Raw genomic sequence first — 16462 nt, forward strand, 5'->3', positions numbered from 1 at the left:
GAGGAGACACCCTGGACAGGTCACCAGTCTATCACAGTTCTACATAGAGACAAACAAACAATCATAATGACAATGTAGAATCGCCAGTTAACCTCAGCATGTTTTTGGACAGTGGGAGGAAGTACGCACAGGGAGAACATGCAAACTCCACGCAGAAAGATCCCAGGTCCAGGCCGGGACGCGAACCACAGATTTGGTTGTCGGGATGAATATGCTAAATGAAAACCACAATAAGCCATTATGATTTTATATCAGTGTTTAAAGTTGAATTATTTTTATTTGTATTATTTTTTGGAGAAAAAACACTCAACACTTTAACCTTGTAAAGTGTTTAACTTAGGTGTGCCCCCCTAAAAATCAAGTACTGCTGAGGAATGTAATACATTTACTCAAGAAAGCTACTGTTTATATTCTTTAAGTATTTTAAGATGCTTTAAATTCAAAGGGAAATGTTTCACTTATACACATTGACTTAAACTAAAACACAGTATTTAACTGTATATAAAGCAAGTTTTACATTGGTCTATAGCTGCATCATTTGTGCTGCCTGGTATGTCTTATTAGTCTCAGGGATCATGCCCTTTGGCAGTTTTACTACGGCATGTGAAGTACATTCTGCTGATTACTTTTATGCTTTTACTTAAGCAGGATTTTCAATGCAAGATTTTATGCAATGCAGCATTTTAGATTCCAGCTCCACTAATCTCACTACCAGATTTACTTGCCACATTTAAAATGTATAATGTAAAACATGTGGTCACTCATTTAAAAATGTTGTTATCCGACTGAAAATCCATCCATTATTTATACACCGCTCAATCCTCACTAGGAAGGCCGGGATGTAAACCAGTGATTAAGGCTGAACAGTAGAATATAAATAATTAAAATTATCTTCACCTGGTTCAGCTGCAACATGCTGCCTACATATCAAGACACCAAAATTAATTATGCTCAGTAATGACAGCAGTTAAGGGGACATTTTGAATGACCATTGTAGAGGATGGGAAAAAGCCTCTATTAAAAGTATTATAGAAAAACTGACACCCCACTTAAAAAAACAAAACACAGTAATACATTGTAGAGCTATTTTATTAATTGTTTTTAAATCAGATGAGAATGTCAAAAGGTCACTGTCATAACCTTTTTGTGACAGTAGGTGTCACCCAAGTGCCAGGACCAGTAAGGGAAACACCACTGAAGCGTACTGTCATGTAAGTGGCAGAATAAAATGACGCTTGCAGCGGTCACACACAGATAATTGTGTCTGTTCCTTACTGCTCCATAGTTTCTGAGAATTGTGAAGCAACAAAGCTACCGGCACAGGCACCCCTAGGCTGGAGGCCGGTAACACCATGAAACGTACTTTTGATGATACAGATACATTTTCCTTACAGTGCTTTTGTGTAATTGCCTCCTATAAAGTATATTTACCTTGCAGTATCACCTACAGGGTCTGAATACTCAACCATTGGCTGTGGTCTGTGACACTTCTATTCCTTAACATTAACGATAATCTAGGATAATCTGGAACTCCATGTGTTGCCTGTAGATGCTCTGAGAGGAAGTACTGCTAGACTGAGTTTTGTGGTGCTGCACCTCGGATAGTGTTGCTATGATGCAGAACCAGATGCATCATCCTTCCAAAGGGTGCATCGTGCCATCAATGCACCCAGTTCATTTTAGTTCCTGTACCTGTGTTCATTGCTATCAACCACAAGAAAGCTAACCTGAATAAACCTGCAGAGAAGTAATGTGACACTTTGACTCGTGGTGAACATGAGACTTTGTTTTTATTAAAAACATTCGATATAAAAATCTTTCAACTTCAACAAGAGGTTGGTTTTTAATGTCACATACAAAATTCAAAGTGAGTCATTCATTTCCTCTTTTGCAACACAGTGGACAATGTTGAAGCACACAGCTCTATATACATCATGGATAAAGTACTATAAAATGAATTTCAACATATACAGCTTTATACAGAAGATAAACAGAGTCATTGACACCGTTTTATGAGCTGAAACTTGTTTTATCGCAAACAATCTGAGAGAGAAATTTGACACAAAAAATACACTGAGTTACAGATGTGAGATATGAGTCTGAGCGCTGAGGCAGCAGTCTACCTCTTTAGTGCTGAACAAGCTTTTTTATTGGATGGTATGATGAAATGTGGATGTTTTACAAGATTTGACATATGGACACACAAATTAACAGGTTGTCATGAAATGTTTTGTTACCCCATCAGGATGTAGGCGTCTGTTCTACTCTGTGCTCCACCTCCACCTAAGGATTTTACCACAGCATTCTCTGAACCAACAACTAGAGATCAAAGCAACAATATAAGACATGCATAACAGGAGAAACATTATTCTTCTGAGAATATTTTTTATTTAAAGTATAAAATTTACTGACATGCAGTATATTTTCTCGTCACTCCACTCCAGTTCACTTTCTGCTATCTATCATGTCCACCCCACCTACGTCTTCCTTTTCCTTCACGTCACCAACAGATATCACACCATGACAGAGTAGGAGGTGTTTTCACTTTCTGCAGAACTGAATGATTGTGTGGTTCTTCGCAGCCTCCTCTCCCTCCAACCCTCCATCCCAAGCAAGCCTCTCTGTCCCAGCAGTCCCTTGCACATTCTGGCCAGCTCCCTCCTGAACTTCACCCCCACAAAGCCGTACAGCAGAGGGTTCAGGGCGCAGTGAGACAGACCTACACTTTCAGTGATCAGAGTCCCGATGTCCACCACACGGCCAAAGTGGCAACCTCCACTCACCACACCCAGCCTCTGCAGACTGTCTGCCAGCTGGAAGCAGTTGTATGGTGCCCAGCAGATAACAAACACAGACACTAAGGAGATAATGAGGCGAAGAGACTTGCGCCTTTGACGACGAGTGGCATTACACAGAGACCTGAAGATCTGGATGTAGCAGTAGAGCATGATCAGCAGGGGGACCCCAAACCCCAGAATCACACTGACCAACTGCAGGCCCACCTGCCACTGTGTTGAGTCACCAGTGTACCACATCTGGCACAAGGGCGGCCCCCGGTGGCCGACAGTGTGTACCTCTTCTACCTGTTTGAAGGCAATGTCTACTCCACTCAGGCCCAGGCAGACCACCCAGATAACAGCACATGCAAACTGGGCATGGCAGGTGTTGCGTTTCCAGCCTGAGCTGACAGCGTGAACGATGGCCAGGTATCGGTCAAAGCTGATGCAGGCCAGGAACAGGATGCCACTGTAGCGGTTCAGGGAGAAAAGGGCACCGGAGATCTTGCAAACAGCCAAGCCGAACACCCAGTGATGAGCCCACTGCACTGCAAACAGGGGCAGAGTGAAGGCCAGCAGGAGGTCAGAAATAGCCAGGTGAAGGAGGAAGGTATCCGTCAGAGAGAAGGCACAAGCTCCACCACTCTGAGAGTTTCTGTAGCGTCTGATCACACACAGCACCAGCACATTGCCTATAACAGCCAAGACAAACACCAGGCTGTATACAACAGGGGAGAACTTCTGTGCAAAACCATAGATGTCCTCCTGTAAACATGGGGCTGCAATAACTCCACTGGTTTCAGGGGGCAGCGTGTTATTGTCGTCATAATAAATATCCTCCTGTTGACAAGAAAGATAAAGAGGCTTCTGTCAAATATCTGAAGAACATGAGCAGGAAAAGCTTCCTTCACTGAAAGATTTCCATCCATCTTATAATTTTTTAAATTTAGCTCAAAATTGGAGGTATGGAGGAATGTAATTTATTTTTCATGGAAAATATCTTAGCGTAAAGTCTTATTTAGCCCTTTGTGTTTCCTGATAGCCAATGAAATAAATAAAATCCAAAATGAAATGAAAAATAAATATTTTTTAAAAATCCACTCACCCAGTAATCTGCTGTGGTTGTCATGACTTGATCCATATTTGCAGTGAAGTTGGAGGCAGCAGAACACTTGAATTTCACAAAGAGAGAAGAGAGCACACTGCTCATAAACACGTAGCTATCCTTTTCCACAGTTTCTTGTCCAGATGGTAGAGCATCAGAAAGAAGAAGTAAGCATTTCAGGAACTGAATCTTTGCACAGTTTAGACGGATACAAACATAGTGGGAATTGATGACTGTACAAGGGAAATTGTAACATATATTTTTAAAACAGGTCTGCAGTCATACACATCTGCCAGACAGACAGTGCATGACTGTTGTACTCCAAATGGAAAAATATTCAAAATTGTACACATGCATACAGCATGCTAAACATCCAGTTGATCTATGCAAACTGCTTACAGATCTTATGATCAAAAGTGAACATTTGTAGGTTCAGCCCTTAACAAACTGCTTTAACAAAACAATCCTCCACAATTAGAGGGGAAGTGAAAGTGCTTGGTTGGCAGCAATTTCAGTCTCCACTATGGTGCACCCGTGTGTTCAGCATAAATCTGAAGCATAGCACACGTCCAATGTTGTAGTAACGTGTTGATGACTTTTTAGAAGTATTTTTTTTCATCGTAGTGAGTTTCACAAAGCTCAGAATATCAAAATAAACATTTTTGATAGGATTACAACATATTTTCTGCTTTTGATTTCAACAACTTTTAAAGAAAAAAGGAGAACAGCCTCAGTGTAAATAAAATATACTGTAAAATCTGTAATGTTTTCATTGTATATCAAAAAAGGGACAAGACGAATTACCCTCTGAGATCTTATGACAGGATGCAAACTAAGAGGCTGGTACAGGACATACTGAGTACTATATAAAGAATAGGTACACGTAGAAGACAACAGGAAATGAAGTCTTTGCTTATCAATCTAGTTAAAGAAAAAACACACACTCCTGTGGGGAAACGTAAATCTTGTCTGAGTGCTTACATAGTGGTAAGGATTTCACAACTTTCTGTGAATGCCTAATATGAGGAAATGCTTCTTTGCTGCAGTGTCAAAGACCCCCCACAAAAAGTGGTATTCACTCAATATTATATTGTCATTTCAAACATTTGAGAGGGTTTTGATTTAAAAATTTGTTCAATAGAATAGACTAGAATGTCTTTATTGTCATTGAACACGTGCAATGAAACTGAAGGTGCAATCCTACCGTAGGTGTCGTGAAAAAGGTAAAAGGCTGGAATAAAGAACTTAAAGACTAGAATGAAATATAAAAGAAATAGAATTAAAATAACAAAGTGCCTAAAATGCCCTGGAGTGCAACTGAGAAATAAAAAGAATTAAAAAAACATTTTAACCACACATACACAATCATCAGTCATTTCACATCATCAGATTGTTGCACATGTATGATTGTTATTGCACTTATATTTTGTGTTAATATTTGATATTGTTTTGTATTGTGTAATTATGGCTCTTGCATAAAAAACATTTTTAATTTGTTGGTTCTGGCCTTTAATACTGATATATCTGACTGAGAGTAACAGTTCAGAGCGTGAATGACCAGGACGGGTTAGATCCCTGAGAATGGACTGTGCCCTCCTGACACAGTGGGAGCTGTAGAGTTCCTCCAGGGAATGGAGGAGGCAGCTGGTGATCCTCTGGGCCGTGGTGACAACTGTTTGGAGTGCCTTCCTGTCTGCTGCAGTGCATTTGGAAAACCACATGCAGATACAATATGTTAACTCTCTCAATTGAGAATTGATCAGAGGACACAAGCAAAAATAGAGTCTCTGCTGTACCTTTTTGATTATGGCTTTAGTGTTGGTGCTCGAGGTCAGGTTGTTCTCGATGTGCACCCTCAGGAACTGGAAGCTGGAGACCCTCTCCAATCCCCATCCCAATGTATAGGGGCTGAATATCCATTGTCCTCCTCCTGAAATCTAGGACGATCTTCTTCATCTTAGTGATGTTTAGGATGCAATTATTGTCTGTGCACCACACTGACAGCTGCTCTACTTCGTCCTGGTATTCAGACTCGTCCCCACCTGAGATGAGCCCCATCATGGTGGTATCATCAGCAAACTATATGATGTTGTTGCTAGGGTGTGTGGAGGCGCAGTCATGCATGTAGAAGGTGTAGAGTCGGGGGCTCAGCACACAGGCCTGAGGGGAGCCGGTGCTGAGGCTGATGGCTGGAGAGACACGGGGGCCTACTCTCACCCCCTGGGACTGATCACCCAAAAAATCCCTAATCCAGTGGCAGATGGAGTCAGACGGAGAAGGTACACTATATTGCCAAAAGTATTCGCTCACCCATCCAGATAATCAGAATCAGGTGTTCCAATCACTTCCATGGCCACAGGTGTATAAAATCAAGCACCTAGGCATGCAGACTGCTTTTACAAACATTTGTGAAAGAATGGGTCACTCTCAGGAGCTCAGTGAATTCCAGCATGGAACTGTGATAGGATGCCACCTGTGCAACAAATCCAGTCGTGACATTTTCTCGCTCCTAAATATTCCAATCAACTGTCAGCTGTATTATAAGAAAGTGGAAGTGTGTGGGAACGACAGCAACTCAGCCACCAAGTGGTAGGCCACGTAAACTGATGGAGTGGGGTCAGTGGATGCTGAGGCACATAGTGTGAAGAGGTCACCAACTTTCTGCAGAGTCAGTCACTACAGACCTTCAAACTTCATGTGGTCTTCAGATTAACTCAAGAACAGTGCTTCAGCAGAGAGCTTCATGGAATGGGTTTCCATGGCCGAGCAGCTGCATCCAAGCCATACATCACCAAGTGCAATGCAAAGCATTGGATGCAGTGGTGTAAAGCAGCCACCACTGGACTCTAGAGCAGTGGAGACGCCTTCTCTGGAGTGACGAATCGCGCTTCTCCATCTGGCAATCTGATGGACGAGTCTGGGTTTGGTGGTTGCCAGGAGAACATTACTTGTCAGACTGCATTGTGCCAAGTGTAAAGTTTGGTGGAGGGGGGATTATGGTGTGGGCTTGTTTTTCAGGAGCTGGGCTTGGCCCCTTACTTCCAGTGAAAGGAACTCTGAATGCTTCAGCATACCAAGACATTTTGGACAATTCCATGCTCCCAACTTAGTGGGAACAGTTTGGAGCTGGTCCCTTCCTCTTCCAACATGACTGTGCACCAGTGCACAAAGCAAGGTCCATAAAGACATGGATGACAGAGTCTGGTGTGGATGAACTTGACTGGCCTGCACGGAGTCCTGACCTCAACCTGATAGAACACCTTTGGGATGAATTAGAGCAGAGACTGAGAGCCAGGCCTTCTGGTCCAACATCAGTGTGTGACTTCACAAATGTGCTTCTGGAAGAATGGTCAAAAATTCCCATAAACACACTCCTAAACCTTGTGGACAACCTTCCCAGAAGAGCTGAAGCTGTTATAGCTGCAAAGGGTGGACCGACATCATATTGAACCCTATGGATTAGGAATGGGATGTCACTTACGTTCATATGCGAGTCAAGGCAGGTGAGCGAATACTTTTGGCAATATAGTGTATGTTTAAGAAATGTTTGACTGCAGAGTAACACGTACAGACTCTGCTGGTTGAGTTGAGCGATGAGTCACAAACACAGAGACTAGATGGAGAGGAGTCAAATCCCCTTTCGGTATTTGATATGTTTTCAAAAACAACTAATGTGTTACATTTGTGGGGAACTGAAAACTCTTGCGGTTCTGTCTGTCTGTACTGAGGGTCTTCTGGTAAATTATACTATTGTGCAACATTATCATAAATGTGTGCAATACAAACAACATTTTTAAACTTATGTGTCTGTACATTTGCTATACAATAGAGGTGTTGTAATTTAGATTTAAATCAAACCCTGCTTCAGACTAAAGCACTGTAAGATGAATAATTTATTTAAAGACACTTGAGATGTGTTCTAGAAAAATTTCTCAAGAAACATGTAAAATTATATGTTTGAGTCATGACAATAGAACCCAAATTTTCTGTTGTCTGGTTGGTGGGTGTCACTAAAATCTTAGGTTTGTTTATGATATTATCTGCTGGTTGAGTCTCTCATTACCAGCTGCAACCAGATCATAATTGTATTGCTCCTTTCCTGAAGAAGGAACACTTCCCCTTTTTCACAAACCAGGTTTGTAAATTAAAAGGAGACAAAGGAGAGAACTGACCATAAAAGCATTGTGTGACCACATAAGACAAAAGCATTCCAACTATATTAAGCAAACTTCAGCTGAGTTGTTTTGACTCAGTAAAAAAATTTTTTAAAAAATGAATAAAATCAACAAAATACAGATAAGTTACAATTTTTTAAAATTATTGTTAATACTTTAAATTTCAAGTTTGTTATTTGGCAAAAGGAAATAACACCACACAGAGTTAAACAAGCCATGTAGTTGATATACATTTTTAGGTGCCATAATTTACATTCTTTAACTTAAAAAAGCATGTAAAGTGCTGAAAATTACAACACCCCAGTTTCAGTTTACCTCAGTCTTCCATGTTATTCAATACAACTCAGTATTCAATCTCAAATCAGTCTTCTGTCCAAACTTTAAAGATGACTTTGAGCCAAAGTTATGACTAAATTCTTTGGCTGAACACAGCTGCAGCCAGATTGTGTCACCTGACTTTAATACCATGCACTGATGCACTGAATGAATATGTTTTATGAATAATAATAAATTATAAAACTCAAAGAACCATGATCTAATCAGACTGACTGAGTGTGTAGTGCTGCGTAGAAACTGCTGTCAACACCGATCAAGTGCATACAAAAACTACCATTTAGCCGTGTTTTCAAACAGGTGTCTTTAAGAATCCAAAAAGATGTACTTCTGAAAGATGTAATAAGTTTAAAATCATTAGAATAAAGTATTAAAAAGTTGGGAAAAGTCATTGTCACAATGATAAAACTGTATAAATTAAATACGCAGTTAAAGTGGACCCAGAGTCTGTCATGACCCGTCTCCCTTCCTCCTCCCTCGATCTCCCTCTTTTTTCTCTGTCTCTCTTTCTCTTGTCTTTCTCTCCTCTCTCACTCTTTTTCCTTTTGCCCTCCCTGTCTGTTCTGTGCTTCCTGCAGTCTGCTGATTGGAGACAGCTGCTGTGGTCAGCTCACCTGGAAACAGTCACACCTCATGCAGTTCTCCTGCCGATCCCTGCTTCACCCTCAGTCTGCCATAGCCCCAGATGGACCTGGTTACACCCCCTGTGTTCCTACCATTCCTGTTTTTATCACCAGCCTGCTGTGCTCTGAATCTGTCTTGTCTGCCCCCAGCCCCGCTCCAGCCTCTGCCAGCACTCAGATTCCAGATTTTAGTTGACTCCAGGCTTGATTTTACGTTCTGTTCGTTCCCCCCATTTAGTTTAGATTGGTTTAATTCTGTAGTATGCCTTCTGTTAATAAAACCTTTTTTATACTCCGCCTCTCTGCCTGTTGACTGTCTGCGATGGGGTTCTCCGACCACCCCTGTGACAGGGTCTCCAGGAACCCAGACAGGATACTGAAGTGAAGTGGTAATTATTTTCTACAGGATGGGCTGGTAAAGCAAGACTAAGGGGTGGACAGCAAGGCCACGTTTATAAATGTTTAAAGGACTAGGTAACTCAATGTTTACATGTGTTTGAGTATATGAATGAGTTGTATAGACATCAGACTAGGCAATGTCTGCACAGTATCATTAGTAAATCAAACTTTTTGAGGTTGTGGTACTAAGTAGGGCAGGGCAATAACTTTGTCTTCAACTGTATATGAACAATCTGGAGACTTAAAGAGTACAGTTAATGAGGAACCTTAAATCAACGAATGAAAAATAGGTGTTGTATTCAGGATAGTTAGGTCATATAACTCCAGCATGCACGTGTTGAGTGTCTTCTAGCACGTGTACTTATGGAGATACCATCTGTATTGCAGCATAAAAGCAGAGATCATTTTTGAAGTCAATCAGGTCTGTGCTTGAGGTCACAGCTCATTGTTTTACTCTTAGTTTTTGATGTATAAAAGCTGGGCCCATCTGTGTGTACACACACCACACCCACTCTAAAGGTAAAACCTCACTGATTAGTTGCTGGAACACAAATATGCAATATGTGGTTGCTTTGTCCTTCAGTTGTGCTTTGCTGATAAAGACTGCTTCAGGGTAAGTGCACCCTTTTGAAAGGTGTGATACGCCCCAAGTCTAAACATTAAAGTTCCTTCCTTTACATGATGTTTACACCTGCCCAAATGGTCATTGTTTGTCATGTTATAGCACCATACAAACTGGGCTCCAGTCCACAACTGATGTCACACTACATATAAGAGCTGTGGCCATAACCTGGAACCTCCTGTTTGTGGATAGAACTGGTAACCATCTTCAACTTCAGATCACACTTTAAGGAACCATACACTTACCTCCGCAGGTAAAATATGAAGAAACTTTTCTACTAAACCAAGGTTATCCAGTACTGTTATGTGGGGGTCTCTGAGTTTTCGTTTCAGTTAATTTCACTAAGTCATTCTACTAATTTAAAGCCACTCTATCCGGTTTGTTGTGCTATGTTAGTAAAGACTAAATTGTTGGTGTAAGATTTGCTTTTGGTTGGGATGAAGATCTTCAGAAGCTTTGATGATCCAGGCTGTATACAGAGAAGGATATTGGTTGGGAGGAAACAATAGCGCAAACACAGCTTAAAAATCCAACTAAATATGACAAGAACCGAGATTGTTCATATTTAATAATACTGTGACACACTTAATTTTCTGAATCTTCCTCATACTCCTTCTCAGCTACTTGCAGCCATGGCATTCCAGCCAACTGTGATCAACTCACAGCCTCAGGTCACAGTCACACAGTACACTGTGTCCTCTGGATCATCAGAATGGAGTTCAAATGTGTGCGATTGCTGTGAAGACTGCGGCATCTGTACGTGTCTACATGGGTTTGTGGAAGCGAGCTAAAGTTTACCAACAGTACAAAATGAATTCCAATATGACAATTTATCTCTCAACTCCAGGTCTTTGTGCAACATTTGTTCCTTGTATCCTGGCCTGTAAGGTGGCTCAGGATAGCGATGAGAGCTGCTGTTTGCCCTTTCTGCCCGGCGCCATGATTGCTTTAAGGACAAGTATCCGCAACAGATACCGCATTGGAGTAAGTGTGGTAAAATTGTCTAAACACTGATTAGACCACAAAATAAGTGATAAAACTGAGTCTGCACTGAAGAATGGTTCTGTAAAAAAATATATCATCCATTATTTTTTTTGAGAGTAATGATGTTTGTCACCAGTTTACTGTGTCTGTGCTTTTTCCTATAGGGCTCAGTGTGTGATGACTGGGTAGTCATGGCATGTCTGCCGCTGTGTGGACTGTGTCAAATGGCACGGGAGCAGAAGACGAGAGGATGAAAACAATGGACAAAGGAAGATGATATGTGGAAATTTGACACTTTACACAATTTCTGGTTATGAAATAAAACTTTTACATTTATTGGCATGGCCATAATTAGATATGTAATTGCCTAAAAAGTAAGAATAACAGCCTGATAATCAAACTTAGCTGCCAATTTATTTTGTTTCTTATCATATTCTGTTATTGTATACTCGTGAAGAATTCAAGAGGTTTATTGTCATATGCACAGAAAACTAGACAGCTACACTGTACAGTAAAATTCTTGCTTTGCTGATCCTTCCTTAACCAATTGTATACAATGTAGAAAAAAATGTTATATATACTTATATATAAATACATTATATTCATATTTTAAAATATTTGAAATGTGAGCAGCATGTTAGAGACTTGGAACCAGGCTAAATATTTGAGATCTTTCATCATAGGTTAAACAGCGACACACTGTGTTGAAACTGTGTTTATGCAAGGAACCAATAAAAAAAAAATAAATAAATAACTGAAGAAGGAACTGCTGAGGTTTACAGCAACAATGACTTTTCTTGTACAGTAAATCAACAAGTCAATAGTGATGAACTCACACAATGAAATACTGTTTTTTCATACAATATAATTGAGTAATATGTGTGTGTTATGTATGCATGTAATATTCTGTAAAAGTCTCATAGATGTTTAACTGACTGATGTCAATTCACTCAAGCGACAGTATTTCAGTAAAACCACATTCAATTGTTGTGCTGAGAACTTTTTCAACTTTTTCAAAATGCCTGGGCTGCAAAAAAACATTAAAATGAGAAGTATGGGTTGAACCGCTCTTTCTTTTTTGAATAAGTGTGTTTCTTAGCTGGTCAGAGCTATGTGAAGAGACAGGGTCACATGAACAACATTCATTTGAACAGGGAGCAGTGCTTTGGCAAAATATTGTTGTTAAGGTTAACTTTAAATATGGCAACATATTTAGCAACTTTCCTGATCTGACGAGAGCATGAAACTATGAGAAAGATTATTGAATTTATCACTGTTATTCTCAAACAATGTCTCAAGGAAAAGAACAAGCTTTTACAGCATAATACTTTCTTTTTGGAATCTTAAACGCACAATGGGATAGAAAAACAAACACGGATTAGTTCTGAATTACCCTGTATATAATAATGTTGCCATTCTATGTGTGGTTACTTTTTCATTTACAAAATAAAGCCCATTAATGTAGCAGTAAATTCCAAATTAGCAGCTGTTTATCCAACAATGTCAACTGTTTCATGGAATGTTTTTAACAGTATTGTGTCAACTATAATGAAATAACACAAATGTCAGGGGAAGGAGGAGGACCATAAACGCAGAATGAAAACGGAAATGAAAACATGGAAAAAGAGGAACCAAGTTATCCTAGGTTGTACAAGGTTCAAATTTCTTCTCAACTTCGAAGATAATGCAGAGTGCATGCAAACACGACAAGATCTCAGGATTCGAGGATGCTTTGAGACTATTTCTGGAAATTGGCGACACTGCAGTTTACTTCTGGTAAGATATTTTATATATTAATGCAAACTGTTTGAGTTGGTCATAAAAAAGTCATCATTAACATCGGTCTTCTTTTGGAGATCTATATTTGTCAGGTTTATTTTAAAGTAAGTAGCATGCCAAACTGTGCTTGTTAGACTTAAATCAGACTTGAAATGTTATTTAATCAATTTGCTGCTTTCACAATGTTTCAGTGTTACATCTCAGACTTTTGGAGAGCTTTACAACTGAAATACCATTCTTTAAATACCAAACAACCGACATATAAAGTATGAGTGGTGATAAAAACCTGAAGATTGCATTTGGTTTGTTCTGCTTAGAAATGAAGAATTTGCATTAATTCATTCACTCTCAGACTCATTTGAAACATGTTTTCTTTCCTCAGATTCTTGTACTGCTTTCAATTGACGAACAACCCAGAGAGTTTGCTAAGAGATGTTTTCAGCATAATAGTCAAACAAGCCCAATCAACAAAAACCCAGACGACAGTAATTTAAAGGGCTGTTTCTCTGGAGTGCAACAAGACAAAATGGCAACTCTCGTCCATCAGCTGTTGTCAGCTGCAGTTGCTCTTGCTGTTGTTCAACTCATCTGCAGTTACAGCTTTCACAACTGCATTGAAGATCCGTACTCAAACCGACAAAGTTTCCACTGCATCCGTCGAACCCAGACAAACATGAGTGCTTATACAAAAGACCTGCTGCCGTCTGCTCTCAATGTCACGATCTCCATTAGTCCTTTGTGGTACATTCCCGACAACAGCTTTGCTCATCTGTCAAACCTTCAGTACCTCAGTATAGATAATACTCAGTTGAGGACCATTGGTCAGTTAGCTTTCCAAAACCTGACTCAACTTAAGTCTCTAAATTTGTCCTTTAACAACATATCAGAACTCAACTGTTCTCTGTTTAAGTACCTGCACAACCTCACTTTCCTTTCGCTGACACACAATAAGTTAAAGCAGCTCCCCGAGGGCATTTTCTCTACTGTTCTCAGTCTAGACACCTTAATCATGAGGCAAAACCTTCTGACAAATTTCTCAGGGATTGCTAAGTCTGTGTCACATCTAACAAAACTGAAGAAATTAGACCTTTGCTTTAACGATTTCACTTCTCTCAGTCACTCAAATGAGTCACTGCCCAAAAATCTGAGTGTGCTCTATATATGTAAAAATGATCTGTATACATTCGGAAGTAACCATTCATTTCTCAGGTATATTAAAGTGCTAGATTTGTCATACAATTCTAGGCTTTCTACGCTGGCCTTTCACGGAGTGGATTTGGGACATATAAGCTATCTGCGTTTGCAATCAACAAGTGTCAAGGTAGTAGAGTTTTTAAAAATCAGTAATGTCAATGCAGGTCACGTTGATTTCTCTGGCACGGGTCTAAAGAATGACAGCATGCTCATTGAACTATGCAAAATGTTGAAGAGAAAGCAGAAAGAGATTAAAAATTTGAGGCTGGAAAATAATGGAATTAAACAACTAACAAACAACACACTGTACTACTGTCCAAAAATCACAGGGGCTTTGGATCTATCACGCAACAACCTGAAGAACATAAGATGTCTTGAATTTCTCAATAGACACAAACTAATAAATAGGTTTGATGCAGAACATAACCATCTCACCTCCCTCCCATCCTGTAAAACACAAAGTACAGTTCATTTTAAAAATCTGGAAGAACTGAGCTATCGTTACAATCGCATCCTCGTAGTTAAATATTATGCTTTCTATCATACACCAAATATCAAGACACTAAAACTCAACATAAATAATATTGCTTTTCTCCATCATCGTGCTCTCAAAGGCCTGAAAAAGCTTGAGACACTCCGTTTGGATAATAATCTCTTAACTGATTTGTTTAATGACACATTTGAAGACAATTTCAACCTGCAAGTCCTTAACTTACGCAACAATCGTATTTCTGTTATTTTCAACAGAACCTTCAGTAGCCTCAGAAATTTAACTATATTGGACTTGGGAGGCAATAAGATTACTTCTTTTCAGCCATCTGGCCTTGATGGGTTAAAAAACCTAGCTAAACTCTATCTAGATGGAAACAACCTCAAACAGATTGACGGTTCTCTCTATCGTGGTTTTCAAGATACACTCACCGTTCTGGACTTACAAAGAAATCAGATTCGCTTCCTCACCGAAAATATCAGTTCACCATTTCTGAATCTCAGTAAACTAAGTGACCTCAAACTGGATGGGCAGAGACCTTATGGCCTCACAGTCTTACCCCGAACTTTATTCCGTGGCCTCCACTCACTGAAATTTTTGTACCTTACCAACAATAACATCTTTTATCTATCTCCTGATGTCTTTGATGATCTGACAGGCTTACAGTTCCTCACATTGGATAACTGCTGTGTTGGGGTTACACAACTGCAACCAGGTGTCTTTAAAAATCTACATAATTTGACTAGATTGATTGTAGAAAATATGGGCATTCAGAATTTCTCAAAAGAGGTTTTTGGAAATCTTACAAAGTTACATACATTGCAGCTCAACCGCAATGTGATGCAGAGCATTCCTGTAGATGCACTTGAGAGTCTACCTGAACTCCGCTACCTTGACATACGTAATATGCCTTTAAGCTGCACGTGCAAGAACACCTTACTGCAAAACTACACACTGCAGAATAAAAATGTTCAGATTGTTTATCTATACCATCTGCCATGCCAACACGATGCTAAACAGAGATTTTACAACTTTGCTACAAATGTTTGTTACATAGATCTAGGGGAGTACCTGTTCTTTAGCACAGCAGCTGTGATTTTCCTGTTTACTGTCACTCCTTTACTTTATGTTAAACTCTACTGGAAAATGAAGTACAGTTACTATGTCTTCCATTCCTGGTTTAGTGAGCAGTGGAGCAGACTCAGAGAGGAGGAGGAAAAATGCAAATACGATGCATTTATTTCCTATAATTCTTTTGATGAACAATGGGTCATGGACCAGTTGCTGCCCAATCTGGAGGGAAATGGGTCATCTTTTAAACTGTGCCTACACCACCGGGACTTTGAGTTGGGCCGCTATATTGTGGATAACATCGTCTCTGCTGTGTATAGCAGCCGTAAAACTATCTGTGTGGTGAGCAGGAAATTCCTACAAAGCGAGTGGTGTTCACTGGAAATCCAACTGGCCAGCTACAGACTGTTTGATGAGCACCGGGATGTTCTACTGCTCGTGTTTCTGGAGCCAATACCTGAGAGGCAGCTGTCATCCTATCACCGCATGAGGAAAGTCATGTTAAAGAAGACTTATCTGCAGTGGCCTGGATCTGACTGTACCGACCCGGTGCAAGCCCAAGACCTTTTCTGGAATCAGTTACGGAGGGCAATTAGCACAGGGAGCAGGGTGAAAACAGAAGAAAATGATGTAAGCGTAGGTTCTGTTGCTCCTGAAAGGGAAGAAACTGAACATTCTGAGGAACACGCAGCAGAAGAAAACAGTTATTTGCTACCTTAATGAGACAGTGATACTTTAATTTGTGGTATTAATCAAAATAATCTGATCAGCATGTTAATAATTCAGTTTTTGCTGGGGGTCAAGACCTTTAAGATATGGTATGAATGCACAGTGCAATCAGCAATGTAATTTAAGATTTTGTGATTACTTAAGTTTAATATATAGCAACATTTGATATAGTATCTCTGAA

The 16462-nt window shown here is 39.9% G+C and overlaps 3 protein-coding genes across 3 annotated transcripts; 2 read left to right on the top strand and 1 right to left on the bottom strand.

The window, feature by feature from the left end:
* Positions 1 to 1771: 1771 nt before the first annotated feature.
* Positions 1772 to 4278, bottom strand: cxcr3.2 (chemokine (C-X-C motif) receptor 3, tandem duplicate 2). The gene is made up of 2 exons (XM_023261772.3): positions 3883 to 4278; positions 1772 to 3617 (listed from the first exon to the last, which is right to left on the bottom strand). Exons 1-2 carry the CDS (start codon positions 3985 to 3987, stop codon positions 2514 to 2516), a joined length of 1209 nt encoding a protein of 402 aa, XP_023117540.1. The 5' UTR covers positions 3988 to 4278; the 3' UTR covers positions 1772 to 2513.
* A 5852-nt stretch (positions 4279 to 10130) lies between these two features.
* Positions 10131 to 12082, top strand: cnfn (cornifelin). Its single transcript, XM_023261755.3, has 4 exons — positions 10131 to 10287; positions 10655 to 10790; positions 10882 to 11018; positions 11183 to 12082. Exons 2-4 carry the CDS (start codon positions 10667 to 10669, stop codon positions 11270 to 11272), a joined length of 351 nt encoding a protein of 116 aa, XP_023117523.1. The 5' UTR covers positions 10131 to 10287; positions 10655 to 10666; the 3' UTR covers positions 11273 to 12082.
* Positions 12083 to 12219: 137 nt separating this feature from the next.
* Positions 12220 to 16314, top strand: tlr21 (toll-like receptor 21). Its single transcript, XM_023261756.3, has 2 exons — positions 12220 to 12794; positions 13180 to 16314. Exons 1-2 carry the CDS (start codon positions 12615 to 12617, stop codon positions 16270 to 16272), a joined length of 3273 nt encoding a protein of 1090 aa, XP_023117524.2. The 5' UTR covers positions 12220 to 12614; the 3' UTR covers positions 16273 to 16314.
* Positions 16315 to 16462: the final 148 nt, after the last annotated feature.

This window comes from Amphiprion ocellaris, chromosome 9 (genome assembly GCF_022539595.1).
Source record: "Amphiprion ocellaris isolate individual 3 ecotype Okinawa chromosome 9, ASM2253959v1, whole genome shotgun sequence".
Classification (NCBI taxonomy): Eukaryota; Metazoa; Chordata; class Actinopteri; family Pomacentridae; genus Amphiprion; species Amphiprion ocellaris.

What these genes read in the sequence shown, in the direction of transcription:
- cxcr3.2 (XM_023261772.3), bottom strand. Translation starts at nt 3,987, where the DNA reads ATGAGCAGTGTGCTCTCTTCTCTCTTTGTGAAATTCAAGTGTTCTGCT. An exon ending in CAACCACAGCAGATTACTGG is followed by an intron (nt 3,618 to 3,882) that starts GTGAGTGGATTT and finishes TCTTGTCAACAG; the next exon opens with GAGGATATTTATTATGACGA.
- cnfn (XM_023261755.3), top strand. Translation starts at nt 10,667, where the DNA reads ATGGCATTCCAGCCAACTGTGATCAACTCACAGCCTCAGGTCACAGTC. An exon ending in CTGTGAAGACTGCGGCATCT is followed by an intron (nt 10,791 to 10,881) that starts GTACGTGTCTAC and finishes TCTCAACTCCAG; the next exon opens with GTCTTTGTGCAACATTTGTT. An exon ending in GCAACAGATACCGCATTGGA is followed by an intron (nt 11,019 to 11,182) that starts GTAAGTGTGGTA and finishes TTTTTCCTATAG; the next exon opens with GGCTCAGTGTGTGATGACTG.
- tlr21 (XM_023261756.3), top strand. Translation starts at nt 12,615, where the DNA reads ATGAAAACGGAAATGAAAACATGGAAAAAGAGGAACCAAGTTATCCTA. An exon ending in GACACTGCAGTTTACTTCTG is followed by an intron (nt 12,795 to 13,179) that starts GTAAGATATTTT and finishes TTCTTTCCTCAG; the next exon opens with ATTCTTGTACTGCTTTCAAT.